At 43.5% G+C, this 22870-nt stretch overlaps 1 protein-coding gene across 2 annotated transcripts in view; it reads left to right on the top strand.

Moving 5' to 3' along the window:
* The window catches only part of ZNF830 (zinc finger protein 830), a 102760-nt gene that overhangs the window by 17386 nt on the left and 62504 nt on the right, over nucleotides 1–22870 (top strand). For both annotated transcript variants that reach the window (XM_073630816.1, XM_073630817.1), the window contains exon 4: nucleotides 10472–10511. In XM_073630816.1, the coding sequence (XP_073486917.1) occupies nucleotides 10472–10511 (40 nt within the window). The remainder of the gene's footprint in view (nucleotides 1–10471; nucleotides 10512–22870) is intronic.

Genomic DNA, 22870 nt, shown 5'->3' with positions numbered 1-22870 from the left:
GAGGAACTAATTAAAACCATCCCCACACTAACTAGAGCGGCAGCTTTCTTGGCAGATGCTTCAGCAGAAACTGTCAGAATATCCTCTAGGACCACGGCACTACTAAACTCGGCCCGCAGAGCCCTGTGGTTAAAATCCTGGGGGGGGGATGCACCTTCCAAGAACCGTTTATGTGGCATACCATTCACTGGAGACCTACTGTTTGGTCCCGAACTAGAAACAGTCCTGGATAGGACTGCAGCAAAAAATAAGGGGTTCCCTCAAACCAAGAAGAGACAAGGGAAGGCGCCCTTTCGGCATTTCAAGAATTTCAATAAGCCAGGGGCAAAAAAGCACTGGGGTCAACAAAACAAGAAAGGCAAAGGTGAATTCATCCTCAAGCCTAATACCCAAAAGAACAAAAAACAATGACTGCCTTCAGGTGGGGGGCAGATTGGCGGCTTTCTCCCACCAATGGGAGGAGATAACAGAAAACAAATTCATACTGCGCACCATAGCAGACGGTTACGCAATAGAATTCTCCAACCGCCCCCCAACCAAATACTTAGCGACCATGCTACCCAAGGACAGCAATCAAGCAAAGGTGTTTCTAGAATCCCTACAGAAACTATTAGATCAGAAGGTGATTTGTCACGTTCCCCAAGAGGAGGAACAAAAGGGCTTCTACTCACACATCTTCGCAAAAAGAAAACCATCAGGCAAACTAAGGCTGATACTAAACCTCAAACCACTCAACCGAGGAATAAGATACAAGAGATTCAGAATGGAATCTATCTATTCAATCAGGAACATCCTACCGCAGGAGACATTCATGGCAACACTAGACTTACAGGATGCCTACCTACATGTCCCCATAAGGAAGGATCACCAAAAGTTTCTAAGGTTCGCAATCCAGGGGCCAGCAGCTACGCTGCACCTACAGTACACAGCTCTCCCCTTCGGAATCTCCTCAGCTCCAAGAATATTCTCAAAAATAATGGCGGAAGCGCTAAAAGGTCTAAGACAGGAGGGTATTGGAATAATACCATACTTAGACGACCTCCTGTTCTTTGCGGACTCAGCAGCAATCCTAGAAAACAACCTGCGCAAGAGTATGATCTATCTGCAAAACCTGGGATGGTTAATAAACGCAGAGAAATCGCAAATGATCCCAAGCCAGAGAGTAGTGTACCTGGGATATGTGCTGGACTCCAGACTGTCAAAAATTTTCCTAACAAAGGAAAAAGACGTAAAAATGACACAAGCAATTACGTCCCTGCTAAGGAACCATTCCACAACGATCAGGCACGGAATGTCCGTACTAGGACTGATGACGTCTTCCATTCCAGCCATCACCTGGGCACAAATTCACATGCGACCCTTACAGAACTACATTCTGTCCCAATGGGATGGCAGGCAAGCATCCCTAGAAAAATCCATTCCCGTCCCCGCCACAGTCAAACAAACACTCTACTGGTGGCTCAACCCACTTCGGGTCATCGAGGGGCGCAGATGGGCTCAAGTCAATCCAGTCAGCATCACCACCGATGCAAGCGCCCTAGGATGGGGAGCCCACATGGAAGGGCGGTTCTCGCAAGGGAAATGGACACCCAAATGGGCACAAGCCTCCTCAAACTTGAGAGAGCTGAAAGCTGTGGGGGAAGCGCTAAAAACCTTCAAGCCAGCATTACAGGGGAAGGATGTAAAGATACAATCAGACAACGCAACGACAGTCGCATACCTAAACAGACAAGGGGGCACAAAATCCCAAAAACTGATGAGACTGACACAATCTATCCTACTGTGGACAGAAGTGAACATAATATCGATATCCGGTATTCATCTAAAAGGAACAGACAATACAGTGGCAGATTTCCTGAGCCGGAAAACGATAAAACACACGGAATGGTCGCTAAACCAAACAACCTTCACTCAAATCACCCAGAAGTGGGGAATACCCGAAGTAGACCTATTTGCTTCCAGGGCGAACGCAAAATCTCCGATATTTTTCTCCCTGGACCCTACAGATGGCAACAGCGGGGTGGATGCTTTCAACCAAAACTGGAAATGGCATCTGTGCTATGCATTCCCTCCAACTGCCATAATCCCAAAAGTAATCCAAAAAATCAAGGCAGAGAAAACAACAGTAATACTAATAGCACCACACTGGCCCCAGAGAGCATGGTTCAGTCATTTAAAAAATCTCAGCATACAACCTCAGCTGACACTGACGGACCGCCCGGATCTACTGTCACAAGGCCCAGTCAACCATCCGAACCACAAAATCTTGAAGCTCTCGGCTTGGTTACTGAGAGGGTAAAACTCCAGAACAAAGGCCTGTCAGACAGAGTAATCAACACCATCTTAAACAGCAGAAAGCCGGTAACGAGAGCCATCTATGAGAAAATAAGGAAAAAATTTGTTTCTTGGTACGAAGACAGACCAATCTCCAACGGTGGGATAATTCCAATAGTTTTGGACTTCCTACAAAATGGTGCAGACAAAAACATATCACCAAGTACCCTGAAAGTACAAGTTGCAGCACTTTCCTCGGTCATGGATACTAGACTAGCGGAAGACCCGCTGATAAGACGATTCCTCATAGCTCTTAAAAGATCCAAACCAGCCAAATTGTACAAAACTCCCACCTGGGACATGGGCACAGTACTTAAGGGCTTTCTTTCCCCTCCGTTTGAACCTATCGAGGACAGCTCAGACAAAAACCTCACGTTAAAAACTGCGCTCCTTCTGGCCTTAGTATCCGCCAGAAGAGTGAGTGAGATCCAAGCTCTATCTTCAATAGAACCATACTGTCTAATACATCTGGACAAGATAATTCTCTCTCCAGATCCGGCCTTTCTACCCAAGGTCTCTTCTACATTTCACAGAACCCAAAACATCGTCATACCCTCACTTCCAACAACCATGGATAGTAGGAAAAGAAACATTTACAGCAAACTTGATGTAAGGAACACGCTCATAGCGTATCTCGAAAGAACAAAAGAATGGCGTAGAACGACCTCCCTCTTCATCCTCTATGCAGGAATCAACAGAGGGAAACAAGCTTCAAAAAGCACCATCAGCAGATGGATAAGGATGGCCATACAGATTAGGCACAGAATCTCACTCCACCTAGTGAAATCAGAGCGCACTCAACTAGAGCCTGGGCAACCTCGGCCGCAGAGAAAGCAGGGGCAACTCCGGAGCAGATCTGCAGGGCAGCGACATGGTCGAGCTTCAGTACTTTCGCTAAGCACTACTGCATAGACCAGCTGTCTGACCAAGACCAAGCATTTGGTCGTAAAGTGCTCCAGTCTCTAACCCCACCCTAGTAAGTATTGCTTGATATATCCTCTCGGATGCTGCCCTGGAAGACGATTCGAGAAAACAGAGTTAGGTACCTGGTAACTCTTTTTCTAAGAAGTCTTCCAGGGCAGCACTAGTTCCCACCCTTGAAACAACAAAAACCAGGTACAGAGGGGGAGCTTGCAGCTTACAGGGAATTCCTTCGGTGCTTTAACATAACTGAGGCACACAGGTAAGAGTGTGAAATTTATAATGGTGGACTAATGTGTTTCCTGTTTTAGGGAGGAGGAGCCTATCTCTCGGATGCTGCCCTGGAAGACTTCTTAGAAAAAGAGTTACCAGGTACCTAACTCTGTTTTCTTTCTCGAACATCACGGGACACAGAGCCTCAGTAATTACTGATGGGTTATATAGGTATCACTGGTGATTGGACACTGGCACACCCTATCAGGAAGTTCAACCCCCTATATAATCCCTCCCCCTTGCAGGGATACCTCAGTTTTTACGCCAGTGTCTTAGGTGATGGACGTGTAAAGATGTCCTGTGCTGAGCTCCAAAGGGAATATCCTAAGATCCTATACTGGGGCAAGCCAGGCGAACCGGATCCATTCAAAGTGTCTTTTCATGGCCAAATTGAATGGTACCCGGGCCTCGTGTCCGAAGAAACAAGGTTTTACCCGAAATGCTTCTCTTTTTAGAGAGCTGGACCCCGCAGATCAGAAAATGGCTTTAAACTTCCTAATTTCTGGCGAGGTGCTTTACGGTCTCAGAACTGTTGGATCCCCCTATTCGTAGGGGGCCCCAGTCTCTGACGGTTTTTTCAAACGGAGCCCACCGTGAGAGGTGAAGATTGGGTCTGTGTAAACAGCACCCTGCAGCTGGATAAGGTAAGAGGAGATTCCACAGAAATTTTGAGTTCTAGTGGCTTTTCTCCTTTAAGGTAAATGCATGCTATGCCTATTGTGACCACCGGGGGCTGCCAAGAGCACAAACCTGCACATGCTGACTGTCTGTCTCAGTGTTTTTTCATCGCTGTTTATGTCTCAAGCCGGCTGCAAGGTAAGATGGAAGGGGGGATTTCTCATGTTTGAATGTTCCCCCCCAGGCTAGAGAGGGGCCACAGGGGTCTAGAAAGTGGTTATACCACCCGGGCTCTGCGGCCTAATGGCCACCATCTCTGAAGATAGCCGTTTAGGCAGATCTTGCTACCAGCCTCTCTCTCTCCCCTCCCCCTCCCCCAGCCTTTCTCCAGAAGCATGACAGGAGAGTCGGCCAGCGCGGGAAGCACTCGTTTTTTTCAAAACTCGAGGGGGGGGGGCGGGAGAGGAGGGGGCGGGACGTCAGCACAGGTGCTTAGACTCCCACTCAGGCCAGCTGCAGGCTATTAAAGGCACTCTGTACAGGTGCACACAGCCTTCTGAGAGACACAGAGCTGACGGTCGCATGTAAGGTGGGACACAGGCATTCTCCTAGGCAGCATTTACTGAAGTAACACCAGACTGAGCATTGGGTAGCAAGGCTTTTAGCCAGACTACATCGCTCAGCGGGCAGTGTTCATTTGTATACCTCACACCTTGTTGCTTTGCACTATGGGTAGAAGAGGTTCAAGCACCCCAGGAACCAGAGACACTAGGGGATCTCGTTCAGGTTCTGAGGGCCCCTGTCAGCAGCATCCTCCCCCCCCTAAAGATGGGCCAGGGACGGCTAGCCAGGGAGAGCCATCGGGGTCAGGGGCTACACCTGCTTCTGGCACTTCAGCCCCTGTATATATTACACAAGAGGTTTTTTTCCTCAACCATTAATGGTCTGGAGGAAAGATTAATGGCCGTGATTACGTCTTCACTCAGTGGAAGAAAACGCACTAGGCTTTCCTCTGTTCCCCAAGACCCTCAGACAGAGGAGCTCTGGGATAAAGGAGATGAATCCCTTTCAGAGGATCGGGATGGGACGGATGATTCCTCTTAGGAGGATTCAGGTGGAGAGGGACCCTCTGCGACTTCCCAAGAGGAGAAAGTCTTAGTGCAGATCCTCACTGGATTGGTCCGCTCCACATTTAAGTTGCCCATACTTGAAACTGCTAAAGAATCCTCTTCTGCTTTGGGGTCACTGAAACCTTTCCAAGCAGCACATGCTTTTCCTGTTCATACTTTACTTGAAAAGCTCATTTATTCTGAGTGGGATCACCCAGACAAACGTTTTTTTCCGCCGAGAAAGTTTTCAACACTTTATCCGATGGAAGAAAAGTTTATTAAAATGTGGGGAATACCGGCTATTGATGCCGCCATTTCCTCCGTAAATAATAGCCTGACTTGTCCTGTAGACAATGCTCAGATGCTCAGGGATCCTGTAGATAAAAGGATGGAATCCCTATTGAAGGATGTTTTCTCCTTAGCAGGATCAGTGGCCCAACCTGCAGTAGCAGCGATTGGAGTCTGTCAATAATTAAGAGACCATGTTAAGCAGGTCATCAAAGTATTACCTGAACAGCAGGCCCAGGGGTTTGCTAACCTTCCAACGGCCTTATGCTTTGTGTTTGACGCCATTAGAGATTCTATCGTGCAAACCTCCCGTCTTTCACTGGGGTTGGTGCATATACGTAGAATCCTATGGTTGAAAAATTGGACAGCCGAAGCACCATGTAAGAAGCTACTGGCTGGGTTTCCATTTCGTGGTGCAAGGTTGTTTGGAGAGGACTTGGATAACTATATCAAGAGAATCTCTTGTGGGAAAAGCACTCTCTTACCTGTCAAGAAGAAGAGTAAGCGTCCCTCTTTCAAACGGACTCTTTCCCCAGCGCCGGGGGCTTCAGCCTCCAGGCAGTCTCGACGGCCGCCTCCATCGGGGTCCAGAGACAAGAGTCAACCCCAGGGACAAAAGAAGTCCTGGGGAAAGAAGCCTACTAGGCAAAACACTAAGACCTCTGCATGAGGGGGTGCCCCCGCTCACTGGAGTGGGGGGAAGACTGCGACAGTTCTCAGAGCTCTGGCAGGAGGACTTCCAGGACAGATGGGTAATCTCCACGGTAACCTTAGGGTACAAGCTGGAGTTTCAGGAATTCCCCTCTCCTCGGTTCCTCAGATCAAGTGTTCCCGGAGACCCAGAGAAAAAGCAGTCGCTCCTTCTAGCGTTAGAGCAACTTTTGTCGCAGGAGGTCATTAAGATAGTTCCCGCAAAGGACCAGGGATTGGGCTTCTATTCCAACCTTTTTACGGTCCAAAAGCCAAATGGGGATGTCAGACCCATTCTGGACTTAAGGGATCTGAACCGATTCCTAAGGATTCAATCCTTCCGCATGGAATCAATTCGAACAGTAGTTCCCACCCTGCAGGGAGGAGAATTTCTGGCATCAATAGACATCAGAGATGCATATCTGCATGTGCCCATTTTTCCTGCTCATCAGAAGTTTCTGCGCTTCGAGGTAGGAGGGCGCCATTTCCAGTTTGTGGCTCTGCCTTTCGGGATAGCCACTGCACCTCGAGTGTTCACAAAGATCTTGGCTCCTCCTCTGGCCAGATTAAGGGCTCAGGGTATAGCTGTCATAGCATACCTAGACGACCTGCTCTTGATAGACCGGTCGGTAGCCTCTTTGAATGGAAACTTGAGGACCACAGTCAGGTATCTAGAACACCTGGGTTGGATCCTCAACTTAGAAAAGTCTTTCCTAAAACCAGTAAGAAGACTGGAGTATTTAGGTCTGATTATAGATACAAGCCAGGAGAAAATATTTCTACCCCAGGCAAAGATCACTGCTTTGAGAGAGCTGATTCTGACAGTAAGGACCAAGAAGGGTCCCTCAGTCCGCCTTTGTATGAGGCTACTAGGGAAGATGGTGTCTTCATTCGAAGCAGTTCCCTATGCTCAGTTTCACTCAAGAATGCTGCAACACAGTATTCTGTCGACCTGGAACAAGAAAGTTCAGGCATTAGACTTTCCGATGAACCTGTCGCATGCGGTGCGTCAGAGCCTCAATTGGTGGCTCATACCCGAAAACCTGCAGAAGGGGAAATCCTTTCTACCGGTTACCTGGACGGTGGTAACAACAGATGCCAGTCTGTCAGGTTGGGGAGCAGTTCTAGAACAGGCTGCGGTCCAAGGGGTATGGTCCAAGACAGAGAGGACCTTACCCATCAACATTCTGGAGATCCGGGCGATACATCTAGCTCTAAAGGCCTGGACTATCAGGCTACAGGGTTGTCCGGTCAGGATCCAGTCCGACAATGCCACAGCAGTGGCTTATGTCAATCATCAGGGAGGCACCCGGAGCCGAGCTGCTCAAAAAGAGGTGAATCAGATCTTAGTCTGGGCAGAGATGCATGTGCCATGCATATCGGCAGTTTTCATCCCGGGAATAGAGAATTGGCAGGCGGACTATCTAAGTCGCCAGCAGTTACTTCCAGGGGAATGGTCTCTGCATCCCGACGTCTTTTGGGCCATATGCCAAAGATGGGGGGTTCCAGATGTAGATCTCTTTGCATCCCGATTCAACAAAAAGATAGACAGATTTGTGGCAAGGACAAAAGATCCTCTTGCATGCGGGACGGATGCATTGGTGATTCCGTGGCATCGGTTCTCACTGATTTACGCATTCCCGCCTATTCTGCTACTACCACGACTCCTTCGCAGGATCAGGCAGGAAAGGAAGTCGGTACTTCTGGTGGCCCCTGCTTGGCCCAGAAGGACTTGGTATGCAGAAATAGTAAGGATGACAGTAGGTTCCCCGTGGACCCTACCGGTAGGCCCAGACCTGTTATCTCAAGATCCAGTGTTCCATCCTGCCTTACAAACGCTAAATTTGACGGTTTGGCTATTGAGACCCACGTTCTGAAGAGTCGTGGGCTGTCAGGTCCTGTCATATCTACCTTGATTAATGCAAGGAAGCCAGCTTCCAGGATGATTTATCATAGAGTCTGGAATGCTTATATAACCTGGTGTGAATCCAGAGGTTGGCATCCCAGGAAATATGTCATAGGTAGAATTCTTGATTTTCTACAATTAGGATTAGAGATGAAGCTGGCCTTGAGTACCATCAAGGGCCAGGTCTCTGCTTTATCAGTATTATTTCAGCGGCCACTTGCTTCGCATTCTTTGGTCTGAAACTTTATGCAGGGGGTGATGCGTCTTAATCCTCCGGTTAAAGCGCCCCTAAACCCCTGGGACTTGAACTTGGTCCTGGCTGTGTTACAGAAACAGCCTTTTGAACCAATAAGTCAAATTCCTTTGGTCTTGTTGACAAGGAAATTAATTTTTCTGGTGGCCATCTCTTCTGCTAGAAGAGTATCAGAATTAGCAGCTCTTTCCTGTAAGGAGCCTTATTTGATTATACACAAGGATAGAGTGGTACTACGCCCTTATCCTAGTTTTTTACCGAAGGTGGTTTCTGATTTTCATTTAAACCAAGACATTGTTCTACCTTCCTTTTTTCCAGATCCCTGTTCTCCGGAAGAGAGATCTCTACATTCGTTGGATGTAGTAAGAGCAGTTAAGGCCTATCTAGGGGCAACTGCTCAGATCCGCAAGACGGATGTTTTGTTTGTGCTGCCAGAGGGTCCCAATAGAGGACAGGCAGCGTCAAAAGCTACCATTTCTAAATGGATTCGACAGTTGATCATTCAAGCTTACGGTTTGAAACGGAAGATTCCTCCATTTCAGATCAGGGCACATTCCACAAGGGCTATTGGTGCTTCTTGGACAGTGTATCACCAGGCCTCTATGGCTCAAATCTGCAAGGCCGCAACCTGGTCTTCAGTTCATACATTCACCAGATTCTATCAGGTGGATGTGAGAAGGCAGGAGGATATCGCCTTTGGGCGTAGTGTGCTGCAGGCAGCGGTACAGGGTCCTCAGGTCTGATTGCACCCTACTTGGTCGTGGTTCCCCCCCCCCCCTCAGGTAGCATTGCTCTGGGACATCCCATCAGTAATTACTGAGGCTCTGTGTCCCGTGATGTTCGAGAAAGAAAATAGGATTTTTTAAAACAGCTTACCTGTAAAATCCTTTTCTTTCGAAGGACATCACGGGACACAGAGGTCCCGCCCCTCTTTTTATACACTATATTGCTTGGCTACAAAACTGAGGTATCCCTGCAAGGGGGAGGGATTATATAGGGGGTTGAACTTCCTGATAGGGTGTGCCAGTGTCCAATCACCAGTGATACCTATATAACCCATCAGTAATTACTGAGGCTCTGTGTCCCGTGATGTCCTTCGAAAGAAAAGGATTTTACAGGTAAGCTGTTTTAAAAAATCCTATTTTTTCAATACAAGAATAAAGCGGTAAATAGCTCTCCTCCAACAGAGAGACTACATCCACACCTTTTAATAACAACATTCTATTACAAACCCACTTCCATTCCACCCCCCCTCTGCAGATTAGGGGAATCCTGTTGTGCCTGGGCTATCCGGGATCCCTCCTCAGTCAGTTCCACCTTGTCACCTCCTCCAGGTAACTCCATGAACTTTTATACTTCCGCCATCCTGCCCATTTGTCCACCCGGTTCTCCTCCTCATCCAGATAGATTCCCTCTCCATCCACACCCTCCATGTTGTATATTTCATTTATACAGAAGAGCCATTCTCGGATATTTGGACTATCTGGCTCTAACCAGTTCTTCGCGATCTGCCTCTTGGCCAAGTCCAGCAGTATGGGAACTGCAGAATTTTGATATTGCTTAATGGGCTCCTACATGCAGGTTTTAATATAGTTTGGATTTAGCATATTCTGTGCTATTTTGTGAGATTATATGGTAAGGATTACTCATCTTTGTTCATGTTTTCACAATGTGTTTTTTTTTTTTTTTCATTTCACTGCATTTATTTATACTAAGTGGAGCATATTTTTCTTTTTTATTTCACAGCAGTATGGCCGTACCGCTGCTTTAAAAGTAGGCCCCTACATGTTTTTATACACCTTAAAGGAAGGTACATTTATAAAGGAAGTGCAATATATATCCTAATTCCCCTGTGATTTTCAAACCGTTTTATAAAACATTGTTAGATCAGGCTATGGACCCTTTGAGGTTTGTTTTATTATTACCTATAAAATGTATTTAAATTATTTCTGTTTGACACAATTCTAATGTATTGTTTTATTTATGGTAAAGTTTCTTACACTGCATGTGAAAAACAAACTCAGAACACTTAAACTCAAAATACTTGCATATTCACTTGTTTTTTTGGCCTTTCTCTAGATTCAGAAGAACAGTCTTCAGCTTCAGCAACTACTTCTGCGTAAGTGTTAGCCACACTGTAGCCATTGTAAAAATGAATTAGTTTGATGGTGATAGGCAGTTCCCTAGCACATTGATGATAAACCTACTCAAATCACTAGTGTTGGAAAAATCAATACCACAAAATAAACAAATCAATTAAGAACATCAACAAATTTTTAATTGACAGACATGTACCCAGATAAAAATAATTACCATAGAGACTTGGAAGTGAAAAACAAAATCGCCAGAAAAATAAATTACTCTAACCAAATGCAAGTTCTATCCTACAGTAGGAGAGCAGCACTATCATTTGACCTCTTCTAACAAAATTGTTTTAACAGTTTTGTAGAACTAACACTGCTTAATGTGTGACTGGTGTGTGCCCCCCCTCTCCTTGAACTGTGAATGTAAAACCATATGCCCTGGGTTGGTGGTTGTGGTGTATCTGCGGGTAGGGGGCCTTATGCGAATCTGGAAGCCCCCTTTAAAAATAAGGGGGCCCCCTGATACTACCTCCCCTGCAATGTAAAATTCACCGTAAATCCCATTGTCCAGCAATGGAGATCCTTGTCAGTAGTGATGCCTGACAGCCGCTGATCTGCTAAACGAAAAAAAAAAACGCACTGCCTGGAAATAGTCTGAACTTTGTCATCTTCTTGTAATTGCTGCCACAATATAAGCAGAGAGGCGGGGTCTCCGTGTGACGTCATTGACCATACATGGACATGAGTTTATTTGGTCATTGACATCACGGGGTTTCTGGCTGTTGGACATCATGATTGAAGTGGATCTGCATTGCTGGACGACATACAATAATTAAAGGTAAATTTACATCGTGGGACAATTTTCTGCCAGATTTATCCATGACACAGCCATGATTTCCTCATACTGGACACACTGAACTCACTTAATCCACATGCATTCTGTGAGTAGGATCCTCACTCGGCATTGGAGGATTATATGTCCTTGGGAGCAAAAACACATGGGATAGGCAGCAGTGAGTCCACTGCAGGCCTTGAGAAATTCCAAGTTCTTCTCAAGTTGTTAGTCGTTCAATTGTTCAGGAGCGAGGTCTAACACCAACACCGCTCCAGTCCTGTCGTTGAAGTTCCCTTACAGACGCACAACATGCGACTTGTTTGATTAGGGCAGAATTTACAGCTACTATGTCTGACCAATTATAGCGGCTATCGCTGCTTCTGAAATCGGAGGGAGCTATCAGCTTTAAGCACTCTTCTGCCTCTCCTCCCCCGACTATAATTCTAATCTAAAACCAGAATTGCCTGACACACTCACTTTGACAGAAACCAAGTGGGATGCAGACATTATAGCAGAGGTGCCTCAAAAAAAAATTTCCACTTCAATTTATGAAAGTTCAATTTTTACCATCTTGCTTTATATTGGCTACTGTGAATTCATTGATATAGTCTTTTGATAGGTGCACCTAGCGCTGCGCAATCCCCATATGTTCAAAAAAGGGTCTCCTGTAGGTAGCCCTTTCCCACTCTGGATCAAGCAAGTTGGACCTTACACAATAATTGGCTGAACTCTAAGAGCAATATAACTCCTGTGCTACCACTTTACTATTAACAAAATCACCTACAGTGTAATTCTAAGCTGCTACAAACCCACATCCAACAACAAGTCAAATTATAACAAATAGTTGTTGCCCTGCTCTATCTCTACACAAATATTGCTACTCCAACCACCTCAAAAGTATAGTATGAAGCCAACAAAAATCTTGTGAAAAGTAAAAAATAAAATACCAACATTAAAATGCCAATATTATATCAATACAAAGTGCAATATCACTATAGTGAGGAGTAATAAAGCTATGAGTGTAAGGCACAATATAGATACATGTGAGTAATTAACAAATTAAAACAATGTCGCCACACCAGTGTTAACAAACGCACTTGGTGTTCATAATGTAATATAAATCTAGTATGTGATCCCAATACAGGGTGTGACGATCCGTGGTGATTAAGCTCTAATGGTGCATGCAGTTTTCCAGAAACGTGCCACTCCAGACTGTGTTTTTAGGGAATGGCAGCCCACTTTTATTTAAAAGAAACAAAAAAGTTCAAACAGTAATCTTCCCTTACAGGGGGTTCCACCATCATTGTATAAACATAAACTATAGCCTCCTGGCTTACTCACTGTCAGCTTCGTGCTGTTTTGGTCCCAGGCCACGTCTGCCTGCTCAGATTTATCATTCTATACACCATATATAAATAAAATAAAATCGTATACAGTCCAGCTAGAATACACTTGTGCCTATATAAACGTGGGTCCCTATGGGGGTAATCCACTGCCTTTGTGCTGTTTAAGGTGCTCTGTTTTCTCCTTAGTGTTTAAAGTGCTTTTCAGTGCCAACACCACCACCGCATAAAAATGGCCACTCACCAGATACAAATACATACAAGCCCTCGGTTCATTAAGGGATAACCAATCCACTTTGAGCTGTCACCGATGCCGTTTAGCACATCAATCTGTCCTCATGGGAAACAAATGGCATACATAGTGCAATATGCTAAAACCATTTATTGAAGATTAAAAAACAAAAGGCTATACAACTCACATGTTGCCGGTGCCCATATGACGGCACCAAGCTTATCCAGCGGTTTGTATGGATGGTAAAGGTCATTGTCTATCTCGTTCGCCGGCGTGCGCTGCACTTCTCGTTCCCGCTCGTGTTCCGGCTTGTGGTCCAAGCCTCGCTTTTGCCTGACGGGAGATGACGTTGTGGCGTCATGTGTAATATCCCAGCAGCCTCTACGCGTTTCGCAATATTGATTCCGTCATCAGGAAGCTGCTCAGTAATTGGGTGTCACTGTTTATATATCCTAGTCTCATTACTATGGGCCAATCGCATATGATCCCATCCCGGAAGTTTCTCGCCGCCATTTTAACTATTCCTTTTTGCCCACATTCAAATTCTATTGCCTATTACTATCTGCCCACTTTAGATATATTTGGGTTGTCATCTGAGCTTTATGCCCTACATTTACAGCCGGTCTACTTCTCCTCGACTTCCTGTCTGCCGGGCGGAGCGGTCTCCAAGTCTGAGTACTGACCTCTATTCCTGGGATGTTTGAACCCAGCGCACAGGTGCACAATTAGCAAGCCTACCAAAATCAGGTATGCACTGCTCATATGCACCTGTGACATGGGGTCGCATCTCCACAACGGGTGTTGTAAAACAACAAAAACAATCAAAAAACAAATGAATATCCAGATCCTAAATACAGATTCAGGCTCACGCTATGGATGGCGTGAAATACCTTAGTGATTTAACCGTTGGATGCTGGAGTGGGTAGTTGGTGACTTATGCACCCCCTCTCCGCCCTGCTCTCTTCCTCACCCGATCTTCCTCCCCCCACTCCCCCTCCCCCCCTTTTTTTTTTTTTTTTAATTTTATCCCACCCAATCCACCTCACCCCTACTCTTTTCGCCCCCCCCCCCCCTTTTTTTCTAGCTATACCCCCTTTTCCTCCCCTTTTTTTTTTTTTTTTTGTCTTGTTTTGTCTCTCCTAGGATTAAAACACCATTACCCCATATGTGACTCAACTAACTGTGTAGAGATGTTTCGGCATGCTATGTATCTGCCTTGTATCTAATGGAGCCACTGCTGCCTATGTTATATGTCAAAAATTATTTTTCTGTTCAATAAAGTCTTTATGGAGAAAAAAAAAAAAAAACAAATTAATATGATAGTAAATAAGTCCACAGTGAATAACACTGCACCAGTATTTTCACATCAACTTTTTTTTTTTTTTTTTTCAAATGTTTTATTTAGTTAAAGGACATGGTTCAAGGACATACATTGCAGTATGAACAGTTTTGGTACATTATACATCAGTACAAATATGCATTACATAAAATGAAACATTGCAGACTAAGTATGACATTATGTCCATTGGCTACCTGAGGTGTCTTTTATATGCCAGGCTAGAGGTGAACAAGATAGTACCTCAGAGCTGGGCCTTTTTAAGGTAAGTCATAACCAAAACTCCAATATGTTCTGATAGGTTGAGGCCTCGGAACCAGCCCAAATCAGTTTTCAGATTTTAGAGAAATCTATTCTTTAGAGAAAGAATAACATGGAGCCATGAAAACACTGGTCCATAAAGAAAAAACAGCATAATATAAGAGAAGAAGAAGAGAGTGTAAGAGAAGAAGGAAGAGTAAGAGATTGGTGAGGGAGAGAAACAAGGGGTGAGATGGGGAGGGGATTGGGGAAGGAATGGAGAGATACTAAATGTGAGGTCGCAGACCACATAGACGGCAGGCGGGAAGCCGGTTTGTATCCATAGAATACCAAGTGCGGTCGAGGTCCAATTGAGAAAGGTTTAGTCGGCAGGGTCACTGTCCAGGAGGGTTCTACCTTCATCAGAGAAGATGAACATGTTCCAAAGCGACCAAGTCTTGGAGTAGTGTTCCTGTTGATGGCGTGCTGAGAGAATGAGGTCTACTTTTTTAAACCACATCCCTACGGAACGGGGGCTGTGGGGATTTCCGTTTAAGAGGAATGCATGCCTTGGCGGCACCAAGGAGATGGCGCATGATTGATTTTTTGTAGACTTTCCTAGGGGCATTAGAGGCATGGAGGAGGAAAAAGGCTGGGTCGTCTGGTATCAGGTGTTCTGTGATTTTTTTTTTTTTATACAATCTTTATTTATCAAAACATTTTTAACAACAAATTAAAAAGGAAACATGTACACATCCAAGACATGAAATAATTCTATACTTCTTTATCAGAAAACTAGTTCAGGTTTCTTTTTCCTTTTAATTAATTACAAAGTTGATTCAAGGATGTGAAACCCCTATTTTAAGCCTACCCCCCACCCTCTGTCCTCTCTCTCTTCTCAATCACCCCCATTCATACTGACAAAAAAAAAAAAAAAAAAAAAGTTGGAGTCCCCTCCTATTATGTTCCATTAGGATTCTATATCGTCCTCAGAAGCCCCGAAGAGGCTCTGAACTCTTCCCATTCAGCCCATATGTTAAATATTTGTTTCTTCAGCCCCTCTTCTATCACCATTCTTTCCTCCAGGGCACGCATCTCCGCCATCTCACACTCCCACTCCACTACAGAGGGCACACATGCTTTTCCATTTTCTTGCTATAATAGTTCGTGCCGCTGTCAATAAATATTTCAATATTCCCTTTTTTTATTTTTTTCACCGATCCTGGGATCATAGATAGTACCGCCACCTGTATTTCTGGATATAGATCGATCCCGGTCATAGCTCTATATATCTCAAATATTTTCTGCCAGAATGGTTGGATTTCTGAGCAATAGTACCAAATGTGTGACATTATACCCTGAGCTTCATGACATCTCCAACAGGTATCCTCATTATCAGGGTTTATTTTATGTAAGTCTACAGGACACCTATACCATCTGGCTAAGATTTTGTAATTTCTTTCTTGATGTTTGGCGGATATTGAAAGTTTATGGGTTACTATGATTGCCTTTTCCCACATTTCCCTGGGAATTTCTGTCCCTATCTCTGATTCCCATTTCTTAATATAGGGTAACTCCTGTCCTTTATTTTCTGAATTCAAGTATTTATAAATCTTAGAAAGGACATGGGTGGGTCTATGTTCTTGCAAGAATATGTTTTCCAAAATTGTCAAGGGCCTATCTATTACCGACTCCTTTATTAGAGATGTAATATACCGTTGGAGCATCCCATACTGCATCCATTTTGTTTTATGTTCTACACCCAACATTTCCAGTGGGAGGAGTCTATTCTCTGCCATCGTTTCCACTATCCTAGTATCTTCACACCTCTTCCATTTAAGAAATGTTTTAGATTCGAGTGCCAGTGGAAATTCTGGGTTACTAAATAGTGGGGTCATAGGACCTCTACCAGTAGATCCAATCCCTCTTTTTATCATAATATCCCATACTTTTAATGTTGATACCACTAAAGAGGGCATTTCGCCATCCGGCGGTCTTTGCTCTCTTTTTATCCAAGGTAATGATTTTAATTTTAGGGCCGTGATCTCTTCTTCGAGCTTGACCCATTGTTTGTTGTCCCTATTGTGGAACCAATCCACTATTCTAGTTATCAGCATTGCTCTAAGGTACATGTCAATGTCTGGAAGAGCGAGGCCCCCATCTCTTTTATTTTTATTCAACACCGCTCTATTTATTCTGGGGTCTTGCCTCCCCAGATAAATTTTCCTATTAGCCTATGCAATTTTTTCAGGGTATTAGTTGAGGGAAAATTAGGTATCGCTTGTAGAATATAAAGTATTTTAGGTAATATGTCCATTTTTACTATACTTATTCTACCCATCCAGGAAAACATACCTTTTTCATATTGTTGTAACATTCTCATAGTTTTCTGCACCATGGGGACATAATTATACTCATGTAATTGTTTAGATTGGTGGAGATATAGGTACCTAAATATTTAATTGCATTCACCTGCCATTTAAAAGAAAAATCATTTTTAAGAAGTTCCACTGTAGTGATTGGCAGATTAATGTTTAGAGCTTCAGATTTACTATAGTTTACCTTAAAATTACTTAGTGCACCAAATCGTTTAAATTCGGATATCAGGTTTGGTAGTGATATCAAGGGATTTGTAATATATAACAAAATATCATCTGCATATACTGACATCTTGTACTCTATGTCTCCCACTTCAATTCCTTGTATATCCTAATTTTCTCGAACCGCTATTAATAAGTGCTCCATCACTAATATATATAGTATTGGGGATAACGGGCAACCCTGTCGGGTTCCGTTTGTTAAAGGGACTACCTCCGATAGATCACATTTGCCCGAATCCTAGCTGTTGGGTTCTGATATAAGGCCATTATTTTATCCATAAGTACAGGGCCCAGCCCCCATTGTACTAAGGTCTCTAAGGAAGTTCCATCCCACCCTGTCGAAAGCTTTCTCAGCATCAGTTGCTAATAGGCAGGATGGGATGGAACCTCTCTGTGCGTATTCTACCAATGTGAGTGTTTTTAGAGTGTTATCTCTTGCCTCTCTTCCCTTTATAAAACCCACCTGATCTAAATGTATATGTGCAGGTATTAAAGGGGCGAGTCTATTGGCGATTATTTTAGAGTACAAGAAAATATTACAGCGCACACATGCAAAAAAGACATTTACCTCAAGCAAGGCTAGTTTAAAACACCTAAGCATTTTCAAAAAACATTATCAAAAAATATGGGGATTTGGTCACACCATATTGCTATATGGTGCTAAGCCCACTTACTGCGACAAAGTACCCCATAATCAGTGGGTCCTACACTATCCATGGAGTGGGAGATCCTGCATCTCTGAACCATGAGAGCATTACACTCTTCTAAATGGGAGAATCATAAGGTCTCCACCCATGACACAAGTGGACACTAATGAGAGGTACTTATATGAAGGAGTGAGGTGCAATATACAAACAAGATATTTGGGGGGCACACTCTAAAAGATGCATTAAAGCACCTCACTCCTTCATATAAGTACCTCTCATTAGTGTCCACTTTATCTCAGTCTCCGAGAAATCCCGATCTAATTGTACTGTCTCTATCGGTGCTAGCACAGGGAGTGCAGTTTCTCTTACATATTGATAAATACTTTGTTGGAGTCCCTCCGGGTCACTTTTTGTGCCATAATTAGGTATGTTATATAATTTCGTGTAAAAAGTCTGAAACTCCTTTAGTATCTCTTTTGGGTCGTACCTCATGTCTCCTTTTTCTGTCTTGATCTTGACAATAGGCAATACATTGTCCCGGTGGCGCAAAGCCCTTGCAAGAAGTTTACCTGGTTTATTACCCTGTTGATAATATAATGAACGGTTACTATCTCTTATACGTAGTGTTTGCTCATTTATCAATGTTTTTAATTCTGTTTTTCTTTCCGTTAGTTCCATTAATATTTCACTTGTTGGATTTTGTTTATGTTGGGTTTCTATTTTGGGTATTTCTTTTAATAACTGAGTCATTCTAATACTTTTTATTTTTTTCAGTCTGGCCCCATGTTTAATAAAAAACCCTCGAATTACACATTTTAATGCTTTCCATTGGTTCGGCAAAGATGTGGTGTCTTTTATGTGGTCGTGTAAAAAGTCTGTTATTGCCTTTCTAATTTCTGTTACACAATTCTCATCATACAGCAGATTGTCATTAAGCTTCCAATTACCCCTACTACTTTTACTCTTAAGTGGATCCAGTACCAAAAATACTGGCGCATGATCTGACCATAACGAGCTACCTATCTCGGTAGATATGGTTACGTCCATCCCCAACTGGTTTATCAGAAAGAAATCCAGTCTATGGTATGTCCCATGAACTTTTGAGTGGAACGTAAAATCTTTTTCCGTTGGATGTAGTACCCTCCAAATATCAATCAACTGATATTTTGCCATTGTTTCTAAAAAAAAATTTTTCTCCCTACCTAACTGTACTACTGAAGGTGCTGTAGTGTCCTTCTCTTTGTCCAATACAAAGTTAAAGTCTCCCCCGATTATTGTTACTCCCTCTGCCTTTTCCATAAGCTCCTTCAGCAATTGTGTTCCTACATTATGCTGACCTAGATTAGGTAAGTATATATTGATAAATGTATATTTTTTACCAAATATAATAAGTTTGAGTAATATTGCTCTTCCATGCCTATTGCGCCATTCTTCCAGCACTTGGTGTGGTATTGTCTTATGTATTGCAATAGAGACGCCTTTTGATTTTGAATACATAAAGGAGTCGTGATACCACGTAGTGTAAAATCTGTTTTGTAGGTTAGGGACATGGTCCGTGCGGAAATGCGTCTCCTGGAAAAATATCACACCAACTTTTTGTTTATGGAGAGCATATAGAACCTGAGACCTTTTTGTTGCTGAGTTAAGACCTCTTATATTGTAAGAGCATATTTTCATATTTCAAAGTCCAAAGGGGAAAAAAAAAAAAAAACCCACACGCACTCACACCTAACACCCGAACTACCCTAAAACTATTTGACTTCTATAAAGTCTGTCTTACTAACTAAAGTAAGTTCCCTATGAAGGGATAAGCGGGCACCGACGTCCATATCGGTGGCACACGCTGCATATTTAAAGTTTAATTTCTTATTCTTTTATTTCACCTTCTCCTTCCTCTCTCTCTGCTTTCTATTCACTATATCCTCATCCTGAGCTAACAGAGAGGGAAGAAAGGAGAACGTGGTTGGGGGGGGGGGCATGAGAGAGGTCTCTCCACACATATAGATCTCAAAACTTATACATATCACATATTTATCTATATTCCCCTCTCCATCCCACCCCGCCACGAGGGAAATTCCTTTCCATCACCGCGCGGGGGGGATACAGAGACGCAGCAAAAAGGGAGAGGGGAGAGAGAAGAAGGGGGGGGGGGGGGGAATTTCCCTTTTCTTCCTCCCCCCACCCTCCCCCTCAATTCCCCATTGCACCCAGCCCTCTTAGTGTCAAATCTATCAATCTCTATTATTGTAGCATAATAACGTGTTACATAGTGCTAACATCCTCCCAAAAATAGTGCTAACATCCTACCAAAATGTCTTCCATATATGTGCTATACCAAAAAAACAAAAAAAAACAAAACATACCCCCCCTACCCTCCCCACAATTTCCCCCAGCCCTCTTGGTGTCATATCTATCACTCTCTACCGTTATGTTGCATAATAACGTGTTGCATGGTGCTAACATCCTCCCCAAAATAGTGCCAGCATCCTACCAAAATATCTTCCATATATGTGCTATATAAAAAAAAAAAAAAAGGAATATGTTTAAACCCCCAGCAGGGAAAAACAAAAAAGACCTTTAGCCCCAAACCCAATCATATTGTTATTAAAAATCCCATTATATTTTCATTCTAAACTTCTATATTTGTGCCTATAATCCTAAACCAACCTCTTTAATCCCTCATACACAACCCGTGTCTAACCAACTTGGTCAGTTCCCTCAATATAACTGTGATTTATGTCGACCAGAATATGCTAATGTATTACCCAATTACATCTATAGTCTATATTGTGGGAAAAAAAAAAAAAAAGCACCCCCATACTACATATTCTCTCCCTCCCTCCCCCCCCCCCCCCCATCATAAACTTCTACTGTACCTACTTCTTATTTAATTAATGAGCTAATAGTTACTTATAACCCATCCTCCCCCACCCCCCCTCCCCCACCCATTGCTCTTCAAAACTTTCTAGGCGATTTCATATAAGAAATGGGCCAGTCCGGCAGTAGTTCTATTTCTGATAATTTAAGATTTGTCAAAAACTGTGGTAGATCTTCCATATCGCTGAATGTTGCAGTCAATTCATCTCTTTGAGCCTGTAGCTGAAATGGAAATTTCCATCTATACTGCAGATTGTTCCTTCTAAGTTGTTCCACCAGGGGTTTTAGTGCTCTCCTCCGATCCAGTGTATATTTCGATAGGTCTTGGAAGAATAGTAATGGATTTCCCTCATGTTGGATATTTTTATTTTGACGTGCTGCTAGCATGATTCTGTCTTTTATGTGAGCATAGTGCATCTTACAGATGACATCGGATCTAATCTCCTTATCCCTGCTACTCTATGTGCCCGGTCTATTATCAGATCTTTTACATCCACATCCTGAATTATTTCCTGAAAGATTTTCTGTAATATTGTTATAAGATCCTTGGTATTCACTTCTTCCTTTAAACCTCTGATACTTATGTTGGATCTTCTGCTTCTATTTTCTTGTTCGTCTAGGCTATTTATTAGTTGATTTATTTGATTCCCTTGTTTTTTTCTTTTTTCTTTTATCTCCGTTAGTTCTTGTTCTGTTTTTGAAACTCTGTTGTCTAATTTAGCCGTTTTTTCTTGTGCCTCTTTTGTGGATATCTTGAGCTCTTGAATCTCTATTTTATATGTTTTTTCCAATCTGTGTACGTATTGGTCCATATCTGCTCTAGTTGGGAGAGAATGAATATATGTTCTCATATCCCATTTTTCCTTGTCCTCTTCCTTTTGCTCACTTAAAGAGCCTGTTGTATCTATTGGTGAGCTATTTCTGGGATGGACCATTTGCTCTTCCCCTGACGATCTAGATGTTACCGATATTTCCGCGATGTTTGAAATTTCCTGTGATGTATGTAGAGCTTTAATTTTTCCGGGGCGATTGCAGTTGTAATTGCTGAAAGATCTCCTTTATATCCGCTGTTTGTGTAGATTGAGCCCCTGTAGGGTTTTTATTTTTACTTTCCATTTTATCTTGCTTGTTCTTTTGAGGCTGAGGTGTTTTACTTCCTTTCTTGGGTGCCATATTTTTATTAGGGCTTCTGTCTCCACCTTTTTCTTTCCTTTCTTCTTCTGCCTCTTTCCTTCCCTTCTCTCCCTTTCCTTCCACTTTCCCCCTTTCCCTTCCTTTTTAAGTAAGCACAATATTTATCAAGGTATTGCAATAAACCTTTTTTTTTCCCCTTCCTTTTACACCTTATAATCAGGCCCTTGTTTAATGCTGGAGAGGCAGATGGATACTATGGTATAGTGTCTTTTCCACATATATTGAGTTATCCGCTTCTAATAAACTCTATATGCCCCATAAATGTTTGTGCTTACACAAAGCCCTTTTATCTTCTCAGTAACACTCTTTCAAGAAGGTTTAAAGACTATAGCACTTTGTAATTTCTTATGTAATTTCTTATACAGTCTTATACAGTCTTTATGCAGTTTACGCTGTTACTCTACGTCTTCCATAGTCATACCTGGTACAGAGGTTATTGATTTCCTTCCTCCTTCCTCATTTGGTATGCCGTGGCGTCCAAGCAGCTGAAGTTTCCACTATGTGGACTATGAGGACTGCAAGCCGGGAGATCATGTGATCTTTCTGATCCTTGCTGTTTGTGTCCCGAGAACCTCCACCGGAGTGTGCGTCCTCCCAACGAGCCGCCCCTGCTGCCTGTGTATGCAGACAGGCAGAGACTCCCGTACGGCTTTGCACTGTCTCCTGGTTCCGTCCTCGGTCGCCACTCCCAGCACCCGACAGGTACCGTTCCTTCCTCGATCTCCCGGATCTAATTGCGCCTCTTCACAGCACCGCTCCAGTTGTGGCGGCTTCTTATCAAATGGCACAGTCTCTTATCCTCTAGCACTCAGCCAAGGCATTAGGCATGTGTTTCAGCTGACAAGGCCCTCCTTCACAACAGCGTCTACAGCATCTGCAGCGTGTCTGCCCCTCGATCTCCCTAAGCGGCCATCTTGGGCGTCAGCTCCTCCTCCCTCCTACCTCCCAACTTTGCGTTCTGTGAATTTTTGGGCGATGCGTTTGACCTCCTTTCCAAAAGTGTTCTAGTTTGGAGCAAGTCCAAAAAATATGGAGAATCCAGCCCCGTTCTTTCTGGCATCTCCAGCAATAATCAGAAGTTGCAGGAAAA

Source organism: Aquarana catesbeiana, linkage group LG05 (genome assembly GCF_042186555.1).
Source record: "Aquarana catesbeiana isolate 2022-GZ linkage group LG05, ASM4218655v1, whole genome shotgun sequence".
Taxonomy (NCBI): domain Eukaryota; kingdom Metazoa; phylum Chordata; class Amphibia; order Anura; family Ranidae; genus Aquarana; species Aquarana catesbeiana.
This window is presented reverse-complemented; position numbering and strand designations above follow the sequence as displayed.